Source organism: Chamaea fasciata, unplaced genomic scaffold (assembly GCF_029207755.1).
Source record: "Chamaea fasciata isolate MVZ Bird 193981 ecotype frontalis unplaced genomic scaffold, bChaFas1.0.hap1 SCAF_7, whole genome shotgun sequence".
In the NCBI taxonomy this organism is placed as follows: domain Eukaryota; kingdom Metazoa; phylum Chordata; class Aves; order Passeriformes; family Sylviidae; genus Chamaea; species Chamaea fasciata.
This window is the reverse complement of record NW_027094092.1, coordinates 37702903-37719023: the sequence shown is the minus strand read 5'-3', so window position 1 is coordinate 37719023 and position 16121 is coordinate 37702903. Positions and strand designations below refer to the sequence as shown.

Here is a 16121-nt window from a genome sequence, read left to right as displayed (position 1 = left end):
ATAGTAACCAAGAAAATCCTTAAGTCTGGAATCAAAGACTCAGTATTTGAATTAGATAAAGGAAAGAGGAATAGTTGCTCAATACCATGGACATGATGGAGTGGAAGTTATGCAATTTTCAGGATATAGCTTCCAGAGTACAGCTTTGTTGCAGGAAAGGAATCACACTTTTGGTTTAATGTTAAATCACTCCTGATGAGTATGGGTATGGAGTCAAATTCTGTGTTGCAGGATCCTGAGGAAAGCTGTTCTCACTGTCATCTTTTTAACATAGTAAGCAGTAAGTGGGAGATCTTGGAGGTGGTAATAGCTGGAGTGCAGGCTGAGCCAGTTCATCTTTCTCAACTTTATCTTGCCAGTGTGTCTCTGTCTCCGTGGCACACAGCAAGCTAAGCTAAGGGCACATTCCTTCTGATTCCCATTCTCCTCACTTAATGTAATACATACAAAACAAATGGTAGTCAGGGTCTCTTTGGGGGTACCAAGTGCTGTACTGTTTGGAAGACTTGCCTTTCTGGCATTCAGCATGAACCCATCTGTACAATAAATTACCTTGAATTTTTACTGTACCACTATATAAAGAGCAGTAGACATCAAATAGATCTGCTGTTATTAGCTTTGGTTTGGCTTTCACATTTGTTTTTATTGCCAGTGAAACCCTCAGAATTCCTTTTAGATACTTGGAAGCAAATCCTCATATTCATTGTTATCTTGAAAAGCCGTATTTCAGTAATCTGAAATTTGAAGACTAAGAACAACACAAAAGAAATGTTATTTTACAGATGTCTTAATTAAAATTCAAATAATTAACCTCAGAACTGAGCCTCTGGGTACCACGTCCATCTATGTAACAGGTAGTATGCACCTGAAAAAGTCTGTAAGTTCATTACTAACGTTTCCCCCTTTGCTTCCACAGAGGCCATTAATTCCCTGCAAGGATCTACAGAGAAGTGTATTAGCAGCAAACATAGAAAAAAGTCACAAATCTGACACCAATGTTTTAATACATTCCAATTGTAAATATTCTGTTATTCCACATTCTGTTCCATCATCCCCTAAATACACTAGTAATGTGTATTTAGGAAGTGTTGTTATTTAGAAGGCATTACAGTATCTCTCTAAGAACAGTTTGTGAGGTGAAACCCAAATGATTGCTTAGGGACATCTCCTGAGCAAAAAAAGGAAGTAGAGGATGCATTTTTTACAGTTATATGTGGACATTATGCAAGCTTGTTAATGACCAGGGGGAGGTAAAATACAAACCTCACCACATGAACGTGTCTGGCAATGAAATGGGTACCCTGAAGATGCAGTTTCTGCCCAGCTAGGGCTGATCTAAGGCAAAGCTGCTGCAGCGATCCACCTTCTGCAGCCTGACATTTGAACCCCACTCCCACACAGTACCAGTACTTGTGCAATAGTGCTAGTTGAATCATATTGACAGAATAAACCAAGTTTCAAGCCCCAGTTCTGCATTGCTTTGGGCTGATGACTCTCAGAGCTAGTACCAAAGGAGGACTGTAACAGCACTGATTCACAGCAGCTTATGCTGTGCAGAACTTCACACAGTTGCAGCAGCCTCATACAGAGTGGCAGCTGCTAACTAAGCAGTCCTGCACAGGAGCAGACACCTAATTTAAAAGCACTACTTCCACTTTCAGGGAGATGTGGCAGTTCTCTGACTTAAAGAATTATAAAAGCAATCTTCTGACAAATTAGAAGTATTGAGGAATGAGAGAAGTAGATCCAATCTCTCTGCTTTCTCTGCTGCCTCCACAGGAGCCATCATGTTCTGTCAGGAAAAGGGTTTGTGATGAACGCTACCAACAATATGGAGAATTTAAAGGCAAGGGTTTATGTTACCTTAAGAGGCACCCAGCTCCTCTACACTTTCTGTACAGTACCTGAAGGACATGACTGTATGCAAATCACACCTGCTTGTTTACAAACTCATACCAGAAGTAGAACAAGTGTCAGGACTGTCCTGGAAAAAAACGTATCAGGGAACATGCTTCAATGCTGAGTCCTGAGGGAGCTTGTCATGGGAGATTGTCTCCACTCAGAACTGCAAGTTCTATACAAAAAGATCTTCATGTTTCATCTCAGTTTCAAACAGGACTTTTGTATGAGACAAATGTGACAGGCCCAGGATATTTTACCTGAGATTTATGTGGAATTTCTATGTTATGGGGGGAGAAAGGTTTGCATTAAAGTTGTAAGTGCAACAAACAAACACATTTACCACACACAGACTTACAAATAACTTAAAACACTTTTCCTGTAATTTATACTATTTTTTTTGCTTTATAACTTTGGATAGATTTTATAGAAATGTTCAAGAATCAATTTTGTCCATTATTGTCTTTAAGAATTTCTAGCTATCCATTTTCATTTAAAAAATCCATGCATTTCCATCAGCAAACTATTGCAGTGATGGCAAATCCTGTCAGAAACAGCAAATTTAGGAGTGTGAAAGAGCCACAAAACATTCCACTGGTTGTTTCCTCATTCTTCCAAACAAATGATTGCTATATGTTCCTCTAACCAATCTCTTGCATTCTATGTGATCAAACAAATTCTAATTGGAGTGAAGAAGTCTTAGGTCTGTGTGTGTCTAGCGAATGGGAAATGCACCATTTGTCCCCCTCAGCTCCACTGAATAGAAGTAGACATTATGCAACACTTTTGCAAGGGCAGCACACAAACTCTGAAGGTACTTTGCAAGTCTTGCTTAATTTCTTCTCTCTGTGCAGTTTATACATTTCAGTGTAGATGAAAATCTTGAGAATAAATGAAAGATAAAAATGCCTAAACTGTACTTCCAATAGGAAAAATCAAGTTTTAATTCAAATCACAAAAATTGCCTGTAAACATGGAAATAATGGACCTAATTCACCCTCACTGGACCACCACTGATGTTAAGAGACATATGCAGGAATGATTTTGTCAAAAGCAGCCACCCAATTTTCTTTAGTTACACACCTCACACATTAATCCCATAGTTGTCCTGCTGAGTTCTCCTAGCCAGCAACAGTGACTAAAAAAAAAAAAAAGAAAAAAAAAAGGCAGCTTCAGCATGTCCAATTACATTCTTCATCATTTCCGTTGAATGCAGAGCCATTTTCTTGGTATTTGGTAAGAATATTTTTCCTCAAAAACATCTTTATAGGGAATATGCCAGGTATCACCTGTAGTCTGTACCACACAGTCATAACGGAAAGCAGGCTGTTGGGAAAAAACAGAGGAAAAGTTTTTTTTTAGACTTCATACAACATATTACTAAAATATCAATTACAGGTTATTCCAATGCTTACCTTAGAAGTCTCCACAGTTTTATCTCTTAAAACCTCTCATTTTATTGTCTTATACAAAACAAGTCCTAAATTTTAGTACTGGAAGAAAAACTAAACTATCTTTTAGTATTTTGTGGTCTAGGAGTCATTATAAATTCTGGCTTCAATCAGCAGCAGGTAATAATGATTTCAGCATAATGCACTCAATTACTAGAAATGGCAAAATGATTGTTGTTTTGTTCAGTTAAATGAAATCATATGGGAATTACTCAGGATGTGGAGTTTATAGGCTTGAACATAGGATTTAATGACACTAATGATGTCTGTCTCTTTACAGAGCTGACTTGCTCTGTCCCAAGGAGAAGTAAGAAAAGTAGATGTAAGGAAAGGGTTTATCACTAACACTTTCAGAAGCATCTGGTTGAACACATAGAATAAACAATTTTTCAGGTCTGTTCTGTTGCAGGTATACTAGCCCAACATATACAAGACAAATAGAAAAGAAACATTTCTGACTGGTAATTATGGTTCCCAGGACATACTATCACTCTATTTGTATAGTCTTGGAAGTCTACTTTCCTGTGGTAGCTTCCAGAATAACCTAGAAGACAGCTATGACTGGGAATATCAGTGAACCTAATTACTTGTATGGGACTTAAGATGTGAAAATTAGTAGTGTCTTTGTACAAAAGGAAGAATCAAGGTGTAGCTAAAGCTGTGTTACTCAGGTAACCCAGCATTCATTATTCGGCTCCATAAGAAGAAATGTATATATGGCAACAAAGAATGAAAAGCTGTCATTCTTACCAACTAGTATCCGTGTTTGTAATCATGAATGTTATTTTACAATTTTAACTGGAGAAGGAAGAAAATTAATCTGCATAGGTGCAGTATTGTTTTAAGCAAGCAATAACAATACAGACAGACCAGATAACAAAAAACCTGCATACAGAATGTCACGATTATTTTTTCCTTAAAAAAATCTTAAAACAGCTGCATTCCTACTAATGTACTGTTCACAAGGATACATATCTCCTAGGTAATAATAGTATTCTGCCATAACGTGACATTGCTGCAATTTCTGCAGCTGAATGAATACCCATTATAAACCTGACTGTTCCAGGCTTTCCCTCATGAAACTTTACACCTATGTTAGGTTACTATTACAGTGAATGCTGAAATACCTGTATTTTTCTGCTTCTTTAAAATAAAGATGAAAGAAATTATAATGTAAAATTAGAAGCATGATATTTTTTAATAGTGCTGCAGAGGAGAATAAGGGATTTCAAAGTTTAAAATAAATGAAAACATTGGCACTCAGGTTTTAGTGAGGCCAGTAATGGTTACAGAGTTTCCAGCTCTAGAAAGATTTGTATACATAAACTTTTATTTACATTTACATTTTAAACATTTAGGTAGCATTTCTTGGCTCTCTTACAGTTTTCTTGTTTGTGGCATGCTTTGTGAATCCAGTGAATTTTCAGTTAACGTGGGAGTTTTGAGCGCTTTGGTACAAATCCATTTCTTAGACTCCAACAAGATAGTTTAGTTTCCAGAGTTTGAAATAATCTTCAATGGATATGCTCTGTGTGTTTTCTGACTGCAGCAGGAAAACTTACCAAAAAATGTATACTCTTTCCTTCTGCAGAAGGGAAGAACACTATCTGGTGCCCACGCTGCCACTTACGGAACAGGTGACGTGTCACGCTGTCAGGGAGACAAGCCTTGTGATCCCGGAGGAAATCTCTAGTAACAAACCTGCAATGCTTGCCTGATCGGAGAGTGGCATATAACAAGAAGGCATCATCTTCAGAGCTTCACAAAACAAACGGAAAAGACAGACGTCATTCACAAGGCAGTAAGTAGTTGCAGGAAGTGATTCGAATGCTGATCAAGATTTATTCATCAGCAACACTAAAAATTCCCACCACTATTCTAGTTCCTCATAAAATAAAAAATTGTTTACCACTGGGCACCAAAAGGTAGAGTGCAATAAACATTAACTGTATGCTACTTAGAGCACTTTTTTCCTCCTATCACAATCTGATAATAGAATATAATCTCCTGGCACGAAGTTTAACAATACCGTGCTATGTGGAACAAAACTGCTAAAACTCAACAGTGTACCCCCACACAGCAGCAGATCACAATGCAGACTGATGCTACCAGAAATTCTGTATGATCGGGGCACTGTGCTCTTGGTAGTGGTTTTATCAGTCACACATCCTAATAAACCATACAGCTGTCAATATGATTCTAAGTGATGAAAGTCTTCATAATGCAACTTTTTATGTACTTTTGAAGCAAGTATAGCAAAAGATATGTTTCTTTCACACACACAGATAGGGATACTAGTAATGGTGCTAAAAACTAGAGAAAAAATGCACATAAATCAGGTGTTGGTCTCTATTACATTGAGCCGTTTTCTTCAACTTACATATTTTCAGCAAAGAAGAAGTCTGCCTTATTCTGCATCTCCTTCATAATTTCTCTTTTCCAATTTGAAGAGTTCATCAGCATATGTTTGCGCCCCAGCACAAGCAACCGAGCATTCTCTTTTGCCAGGCAGTTGACAGCATCAGACAGCTGCAGAAAACAGCAAACCCAAAGATTTTCTTAGCCGTAAAAGCAGAGTGACAGCGAATAAATACTTTCATGTGTGTCTCACCTAAAGGGACTTCTGGACTACTCTCGTTTCACACAGTTCTTAACTGCAATGTGAATTAAGCAGATAACTAATTTATTCCTTAATCACAAAGAAAAAAAGAAACAACAAACCAATTCATTGAAAGAAGCTGCTCTCAACTACACAGAAAATACAGTACTTTTATACTCCAGCTCCTGCAGTTCAAATGACATGAACGACCTCGGGCAGAGCTGTATGGAGATGTCAGAAGTTCCAAGTCAGCCGAGGGAAGTGAATCACGCTGGGATCTAAGTGATACCCACTTCCGGTCACGGAGCACCAGGAGCAGTGAGCACACCACCTCCCCAGCCCCACCTGCTGGACTTGGAGACATACACGGCCCGGGCTGCCTAGTGCGGAGCTGCAGGACATGGAAATCCGTGACCTGTGGATTAAGGCTTTATGGAAACCACATCCAGACTAGCCGACCACGAGTGAACCAACATACTGAGCTGGTAAACTCACTTCAGAGGGACTTTTCAGCAGCCTCTTAGGGCTGTGCCTGTTCTGCAACAAGTGTTTCTCAGGAACTTGTGCCTGGGACTTTGCCTCCCTGCTTCACCCAGACTGAGCTCAGAGAGGACAAAGGTTCTGGCTTTCAGCATCCATGTTATTACTGTGGACTTCTAACAAAACAATAGCATTTCAGTTCGACCCAGAAAGACAGAAGAATTGTTTCTTGAGATTGATGCATCTGTCATATTTGAAAGACAAGGACAGTATGCTCAACCACCAGGGAAAGGTATTACCTAATTTTTCACCTGCATTTGCTGCCACTATTTGCCAACATACAAGCTCCTGATTATTCTTTAATCCTTCCTGCTTTTCTAGCTACTTTCCTCTTCCTCGTTACTTTTTCTCCCTTTAATACATTCAATTGCCCTTCTCCTTCTCTTGCTCTTTTCCCTCCTTTCTTCCTATTTGTGATCCTTCTTGTTTTTTGGTATAATTTACTTCTGATTCAGGGGCTAGAAAGAATTGTTCATGTAACTCTTGTGTGCCATTTTACAACACATTTAGTTGCATCCACCTGCAAGTACCAGGAGAAAGGGGTGGCCCCATTCAGTATTCTCTCAAGCTGCACTATCTCACTACTTCTGTTATGTCAGATCTGTATCATAACTACACACAAGCTCACTGATCCAACAAAAGACTTTTCTGAAGGGTTGAGTTTGCAGCAAACCAACAGATAGACTTGAGTCACAGGTTCAGTGACTGATAGGAACACATCACTGGAGGTGCTGAGGACAGAAGTGTGGGACTGCTCTTCACTGGAAAAGATCTGCAGTTGGCTCAAATTAAGTATGCCATAAATCTGGATCTGAGAGAGGAAGCCAGAAGATTTTCTACATTAGTTTTAACTGTTGAGCTATAAATTGCTGTTGCCAGTATTGATTCTGGCTCTGTTTTCATACAGATATAGGAGCTTGGTGCTAATCAAAAGCACAAACACCCAACAGTACCTACTAGAACTGACTTCCTGCTTCCAGGAGATCACACTGGATATTGGCTACACATGCATACAGTCTACTTTTCCCTGGTTAAAACAAACAAAACACAGTGTGAGCAGGAAAAGGCCAAATGCAATAACTTCTCATGCACTGAACCAGTCCTGCAAATAGCTGGATTCAAATACCAAAGAAGAATCAAGTTGGTTAATCTGAGTTCATTAAACCTAATAAAAGTTAGGAATGTAGCTAATGCATTCACTGACATTTTCATGTACAGTAGTCAACAGTGAAGAAATAATAACCATGAGTAACTTTAGCAAATCCTTAAAAATTCCAAATGAAAATACTTTTTCTTTTAGCCTAATGTTTTGCTACATTAAGGGAAGGTTAGCAAAAAATCGTGTGAAAAAAAAGGAAGTTAAAAAACAGCAGTTCCAGATACAGATTGGTCAACAGTAGCTATTCCCAAGTTTATAAAAGACTTAAGTGTCTTGGATCCAGCTCCTGTAGGTGTTTCTTTCTGGAGGTTATAACTAGTGGCACTTTGTACCTGTTAGTCATGTGGACTTTCTTGTCCTACATATTATCAGCATCTAAGGTTTTCTAGTGTGAAGTGCTTCTGGGAGAAAATTGAGAGGTTGGTATAAATTATCTATGGCAATGGAAAAACTCAAACTAGGCTTAAAATGTAGTAAAATTAAAGGGAGTCAGCATTTTAAAATTTTTAAACTCCTGCTTAGATAACAACCCACTGTCCCTCCTCTACTTAACACAGAGATTAACCTTAGTTACACTACTAAAATACAGAAGATAGATTTTTTTTCATAAGATAAAAATAATTTTGTTCTGCACACCCCCCTTATCTGGCACAACTTTCCTAAAGAGCCTTTTCTTCCACTTTAGGCTTAGGCACTTAACGGGGGTGGTTTACAAGGAGACACAGAACTTACATGGTGGGTTTCCTAAGTGTGTCTACTCCCACGCCTGGCTGCTTCTCAAGAAAGGAAGATGTGAGACACACTAACACTTGTTTCAGTCACAGAGGAAACTAACTGAACACAATAGTGTTAATATAAAAACAGCAGGAGTGATCTTTCATTTTAAAAGTCAAGGGTATTTTATTCATCTAGTATTTTCAGAAGTTGCATGAGTGTGCAATGGAGCACAAGGAAGATAGATTAATTACTCTAACTCATACAAGGAACTATGAGCAGAGCAGGATACAGATTTCCTAAGACTTCCCTGCCAGTCCTTTTCTGATCACTAGATCACACTGTGCCACGTGTCCCCAGTTTCAAGGGTTAGCTTTAGGCAGGACAGCCTTTCTCATTAGGTGCTACTGGTAGATTCCCACTTGTGAAATGGGAAATTCCTACACACCACTGCTGAAGAGGCACACCACTCAGTGATTCAACAAAAGGTGACTCACCTATATACACATATAGCATGAAGAAGTAACCACCAAAAATATTTAAATCACATTTTTTATGAATAAATCATGTTTGACATTGCTCAAACATTTGGGTTCACTAACTACCATTTAAAAGCAAAACTCACCTACAGGTTATCTGCTAATAAGAGCAACAAACTCCTCTATTATTGCCATTTTCACCTGTTGCTAGTGCTGTCTCCCACCCAACCAAAGCTGTGAAACTGCAGAAGAAACCCTGACACAGACCACAGTTCAGAGCTGCCATTACTGTACTGTCAGGCAGGGCTGAGCATGATCATTGTCTCCAAAGTTTAGCCAGCAACTGGAGCCAGTCAAAAGATTGTCCCACTTCACTCTTCACTGGTGTGGCCTCACCTTGAGTCCTGGCTATAGTTTAGGGTGCCACAATATAGAAAAGACATTAAGCTATTAGAGAGCATCCAAAGGAGAGCAACAAAGATAGTGGAGGGGCTGGAGATCACCAAAGAGATCAGTGTCTGCCCCTCCACCTCCCCCCCCCACCAAAGAAGTTGTAACTGCAGTGAGGTCTCCCCTCAGTCTCCTCCAGGCTGAACAAACCAAGTGACCTCTGTGGTGACCGGTGACAGGACCCAAGGGAATGGCCTGAAACTGGGTAAGGGCAGGTTTAGATTGGACATTGGGAAAAGCTTCTCCACCCAGAGGGTGGTTGAGCACTGAAACAGGCTCCCCAGGGAAGTGGACATAGCACCAAGCCTGACAGAGTTCAACAAGCATTTGGGCAACACTGTCAGGAACATGGTGTGACTTTTGGGGTGTCCTGCACAGGGCCAGGAGTTGGGACTTCGATTATCCTCGTAGGTTCCTTCCAACTCAGGACATTCTATGATTCTATAAATGAATTCCTCTCATGACTACATTTATTTGACTTAAGAGTTTCACCATTTTTGGTTACCTTTTTCCATATTGTAGATCAAGAAAAAAAGCTCAAGAAAAAACCTATTCACTTCAGTCCCACACACAGGAGAGAGACACGAGGAGAAGCCCAAGATTTTTCCCACAGGACAGCCAGTTACTCAGGGAAGGCATATGTGCTGCTTGCAAGAAAGGCTGGACTTTCTCACTGAGCCTGGTAATTTCACCAAACCACATTCAAGTGATCATTACCACAGCACCAAATAAAAATGCTTCTTATATTCTCTACATTATTATTGATGACACAGTGTAAATTAGTCTCAAGTCCTCTTAACTCAAATACAGGGGCAGTATACACATTTCTTGATTTCTCTGGAGTTTATCTGTCCCTAACTAGCAAGGGAGTAGCTACTTCAAAGGGAAAGCAGTGACAGATGAATAAGTAACAGTCACTAAGATTAATCAGCCTGGTTTACTTTCTGCTCTTTAGACAGTCAGCAGCTAACTCTTGGGAATTATCCCTTACAACACCAGGAATCTCTGCCATACTGCACAAACAATATTGTTGGGAATATTTGTATCCTGTGTTACAGTAAGACTATTTAGATTGATGTAACACATCATCATGCAAAACTCTACCAGTGACAGCCCCTTCACACATCAGTGATGGCAATCACACAAAGTTGAACATGTTTTAACCTGTCTGCATTGACTCTGTGCCTGGAATTGACTTATCCTCTCTTGACACATTCACTAGAGATATGTCTTAACTCCCTATCACAATCCATTAAAATTTGCACATTTTTAGATGTTAGCTTTAACAGTCAACACTACTAATCAAAGGCAGATTATTGATCGAGCAGGAAAACTAAACCACAGAAGCAGATTCCCGAGTTGTTTTAATATAGATTGAGGATGGTACAGTGGCCTTGTTGTGCTCAGATGAGGTGATGCCTAAATACAGCTGTGCCACTTGCAGAGTAAGTCTGTCTTCAGAGACTGAAGATGCTTTTGCAGCATCCAGGTCCAAACTGACTGGTACCAAGTGTGTACCAAGACATCACGAGCTCCTGCCCAATCCAGTGTTCCCTTGGCCTGAAGGACTTGGCTCAATTGTAACACTGGATAAATGTAAACACATTACTTTCAGGTCCAAACTGACTACAGCAATAGTCCATGGACTGTGACCAAGCTAATGAACCATCTTGAATCCTGAGTAGTGGGGAGAATGAATCAGAATAACTGTAAATACATTCAGGTAAGACACAGAAGCAATAGCACAATTTATATTTTTCTGTATTCATGGTACCCTGGCTGTTATGCCGGTAATGGGGATATCTTTAATTACAACTCCATTTGATTTCAACTGAAGATGCAACCTGCTCAAGACAATCCCTGAAACAATTCTGAATGTAGAAGTAATACGTTTGTAAATAGTCTCTGACACTGCATTCTGCTATATTATATAAACTGTAGGTAAAGTTTCCAATTTCAAACCATCTTGAAGAGCCACACCTGTCTTTTATTCTAATGATGAGCTCAGAGAACAGCACAATACAAACCAAAACTGTGTAAATCAACCTCAGATTTGGTAAGACTATTACGAATTTCTCCTGTGTAGATAGGGAGGGATAGGTGCTGATCCTTCCCAGCAGAGAGCCACATAAGAAAAAAATGTTTTGAAATTGGTATTTTCTAATTAGTCATATCCTGCTCTGTCTTATTACCAAAAGGCACAAGAAGTAATCTGATGGACAGTGAAGCAGTATTTCCTACGAGAATTAACAGGATCACAGTGGGATGCATGCAGAGAGTGAAGAAACATATACTAAATTTAAACATGGAATTAAAGTGTGTGTATGACATGAGGGATGGGGAGGTGGGTGGGGGATTGTTGTATTGCACCCGGGCAGGGGATCATCAGGTGGAGGAGCCAGTAACTTTTTGGAATCTGGCTTTTTAGAATGGGCTGTCATCTTCAAAAGATCTCAGCCACTTTGTCAGACTTTACACCTGAGAAACCTTTTAGTGTGAACATTTTTGCTCACAGTTTTTGAATGTCTCTGCTTTTGAATGGTAATATTTTCATCATCATGATCTATAGATGAATGAAGTTAATCCACAAATAAAAGAAAGAAAAGTGGGTGGTGACAATAGTTAACAATAGCATGCTATTGAATGAACAATGCAAAGAACTCCAGAAATTATGACTAAAGAAGATATAGACATTGGAAGAAATCGCTGAATTTTATAGTACAAGTTGCAAAAGAGAAAACCAGGCAAATTTTTCCGACTCTTGCAATTCAAGAAATACACAGACAAACAAATATTCTTCAGCTGTCTAACTGCGTTTTTGGAAGTTGAACATTTTAAGTTACTTCAGTGCCAGTCAAGTTTCTAAATTCCAAAGTTTTGTTAAGCAGCTACAATTTAATTTTCTTTCCCAATCACTTACTAAAAATGTAATGTTGATTTAAATGTACAAGCAGACCCTTTGATGTTGTGTCAGCAATTATGAAGTAGGAACAAAGATGGAAGAGAAGGGGTCAACCTGAAATTCAAAGCAGCATTCTGCTGGGGTAACAAGTAGGAAATGTCCATTTCACCATTACCTATAGCCCAGTGCTAACAACTAAATTTTTATATTTTAATTAAAACTTAACATTTTCTATTTTAGTTGTGGACTGGCAGTAAACCATTTTTGTTCATTAATTTGAATTTTCTGAATGTCTTCCTTTGTAGTCATGTAGAAGGACAAAAGTATTTGTCCTTTTCTGATCCTCTCTGAGATATTTTTTCTCCATAGCTGATACCATTGTATACTTTTATCTCTTCTCTTACTCATCTTTTTTCTTCTGACAAAGAATAAATACCAAGATCTTGCCAATGCATAAGGGGCAGCTTATGTGGATTTGATTTTATCCAGACATCTCCTGAGAACCTACTATTTTGTACCAAAACCTGGAGATTTACCAAATATTAAAAAGTCTTAACCCTCCACACCAAGGAGAGGAGTTAGGTGATACTGTCTATCTGTGATTATACAAAAGTAGGAAAAGAAACATGTAAAACCTGAAAGTGTTCCCTTTGCATTTCCACATATCAATACTATTCTTTGTTCTCATCCTTGAATTCTTTTTGCTTGCACTGCTGTTTCATCAACAGTATTTTCTTACTGATCACTACACATTGCTTCATTGCACCAATATTACACCTACATCATCGTTACATTCTTGAGGAAGAATGTTAAATAAAAACGAAAAGGTATGAAGTTTTACTTGTTCTTGCATAAGCTTCAGATGTGAAACTTTACCTGTCAGAGCCACTAGCGGCAAATGGAACAATTTTCCCAACTGAAGTCACAGCTTCAGGGGTCCGCCTTCTTTCACTGCAAATCCAGTCTTTGCAATTACATTGATACTCTTGCTTTTCGACTATTACCAGAAGACTGTATGCAAAGACTTAAGGAAATAAGGCAGTTTCACTTACCACATTTCATTTTAGAAACAATGTAAAAATGTAGCCATCGAAAATGAACTAGAAACAATATAGCTACGGAAAAGGAACATTTGTGAGCCCCATGGAGCTGTGCCAGTCTTAAGATTTTCAGGGTGGGTCAGAAGCTGTATTTAAGTACTGAAAATGCAAAATGCGAGCAGGATCTCCAGGTGGTGGTGGCGGCAGTGGTAATGGGATGTTATGAAAATGAAAGCACAAGCTTGACTGATCCTTTCCATAGATAGGAAATAACTCGGTGCAGGACTGAAATTGGCTTTGTAAGACTGAAACTGACAGTTTAAAAGGTACTAACACTTCATCTCTCATCACTGTCCTATGCAGATGTCTGTACAATGTGACTGACCTAGGCTGATGTTAAGTGATTTCCCCATGTCCTATCTGTGGTTCAAAAAGTCCCAGGCAGTACTTTTGTCCTTTGAGGAAAGGTCCTGCAGCAGTTGGGGACATCATGGTTACAGCAGGCACAGGCATGATGATGTTATGGTGTATTAAACCTAGGCTTCTGCAGAGACGTCCCGCATTTTAATACACTTGACAGTTCCACAAAAACTTTAACATAAGGACTATTTGTAAGCTCAGAGGACAACAGACATCCAGGTAGAATGACATGATAACCAAGAAAACATCAGTAAACTGACAACTTGCAGTTGAAAAAAAGCATCAGAGTATAACATGCAGCAAATATTTATAATACAATTTCCACACTGCCTTTCTGCTGTTTCTCAGTAGTACTATTTTCCAGTTGCCTGCTACAGAGGTTACCTTTAAAACTTTTATACATCTTCAAAAATGATTGTTTCAATAAGAACCTTTGCAGCTATTAACACATAAATACATTAACAAACACTACTGAAATGAGTGGTGATTTCTCTGTGAAGGTCAGAAAGAGGAATATGTTGCTTAATATGAAAGAGAGCATATAAGTGTTCTTCAACAGTGTAAAAATCAGCAGAAGCAAACTAAAGCACAAAGGTCTGAGATGGAGGAGCAGCTGGGTGGTCAGAGTCAGACCCTATCTGTCCTGGGCCAACCATGCAACCACAGCTTTCAGCAAGGAGGAACCTAGGAGAGAATCCGTTCAATATTGCTAAGAGAATAACTGGTATTTACCAGATTGGAGAAAAACCCAGGGGACTTTCATATCCATCAGTACATCTTGCACTGCCAGTACCATGAGGCAGAGGTTCAACTCTCTCAGTTGGATCAAGGCTCACTCTGGCAAGAAACTCACCGTTCCTACAAAACCAACAAAAATCTGATGCAGTGTAGTGCAGCTGATGTAAAATGTGGATCAGCACTATTTATCTTACACAGTCATTAGTTTTGATTGTGCATCATTGCAGACTCATGCCATTTTACTACCAGTAACACTGCCAGCAGTGTCCATGCCTGGGGATCCTTGGCAGTGAAAGTCTGAAAGGCCACCATGACAGCTGAAGTCCACAAGACCTAATTTTTGTACTTTGATGCTTTTTATGTTAGTGTATTGGTAGCAGTCTGCAATACTCAATAGCTGGACACTGGGCAGACCACTGTTTATCTGAATTATTTTTCTTTACTTAAAAGATACAGCAATTTGACAAATAATACTGTCAGCTCCCACAAATTAATTAGAGATGATATTTGGCATTTGTCTAAAGGCTCAGCCTCCTGGGAACAACTGCTTATATGAAAAACTTAGTATACTTAGCCGTTTTTTCCCCTTGTCAAGAGAAACAAGCTTGAGAACATGAAAATATGACCACCAGAAAGGCTTGGGCAACAGAAGCTGAGTAAGAACCACTTCCAAGCCCCAGCCCTATTTCATAAAAGCATCAATTTTTAAAGCAACTTTTGGCTTGGTGTCTCAGCATTCCAGGTATCTATACAACTATATCAGCCAGCACTTTTGAGAAAATATGTTCCATCTTTCCCTCTTTTGTCCATTTCCATGAAAAGATGCAGATACCCAGCTAACAACTCTGGAGCATCCAGGACTGAACATTAGTCCTCAAGTTCAAGACAGAACTATAATTCGGAAGTGTTTTGTTTACCAAATTTATCAGACAGCAAATGGTTAAAACTGTGTTTTATTACTGGTTATGTTAACTAGGCTGGTGGACTAAATAGACTTGTGGAAATGAGAGTGGGTGGGATGACAAAAAAGAAATCCCTAACCTATAGCATTCAAATTTCTGAAAGCCCATTTGGGAATGCCCATTCAACGGAAAGTTAAGGGATTTCACTCTTTAAGGCACGATGTGCAGATACACACATATAAACTAGAAATGAAAATGTTAGAACCCTCCAATTCTTTAAGATACTTCCTCTCACTATTGAAACTTATGGCCATTCCACATAAACAGATTTAAACAGTGCAGTGTTTCATACGGACATCATGTACATGACTTCTGATGATGAAAGAGCAGAGTGACGTTACTGTTAGATGAGCCCAGGGTAACTACTCCTCATACAGAGCATGGTAAATCAACATCAAATCAACACCACTAAGACTGTCTGGTTTTGCTCTATGATTACTTGTGACCCTCCTACATCTACTTCATTTTATTTATTCAAATGTGTGGTAACTTAGGGTTGTGGTAGAAAAAAACTCCTATCTATCAATCAATCAATCTATCCATCAGTAGTATAGGTAGTATTCAAGAAACAGGTATTCCACTGTACTTAAGCTTGCACTGAATGTAGAAGCTTGAACTCCAGAGAACCTCAGCTCTAACAAACACTGCATCATACTTCTACTTTTGTTTGTTTGTTGCTTGTTTTTGTTTTAGTGTATAATGTAAGCACTACCTAGTTTACCAAAGTATCACACAATTAGGAAATAAACAAGGAGAAAAGGCATCAGC

The 16121-nt window shown here is 39.0% G+C and overlaps 1 protein-coding gene across 2 annotated transcripts in view; it reads right to left on the bottom strand.

Moving 5' to 3' along the window:
* Window positions 1-611: 611 nt before the first annotated feature.
* Window positions 612-16121, bottom strand: part of PRORP (protein only RNase P catalytic subunit) — a 46417-nt gene continuing 30907 nt past the window's right edge. For both annotated transcript variants that reach the window (XM_066188423.1, XM_066188424.1), the window contains exons 6-8: window positions 5731-5879; window positions 4913-5108; window positions 612-3225 (exon numbers count right to left, since the gene is read on the bottom strand). In XM_066188423.1, the coding sequence (XP_066044520.1) occupies window positions 3097-3225; window positions 4913-5108; window positions 5731-5879 (474 nt within the window). In that variant the 3' untranslated portion in view covers window positions 612-3096. The remainder of the gene's footprint in view (window positions 3226-4912; window positions 5109-5730; window positions 5880-16121) is intronic.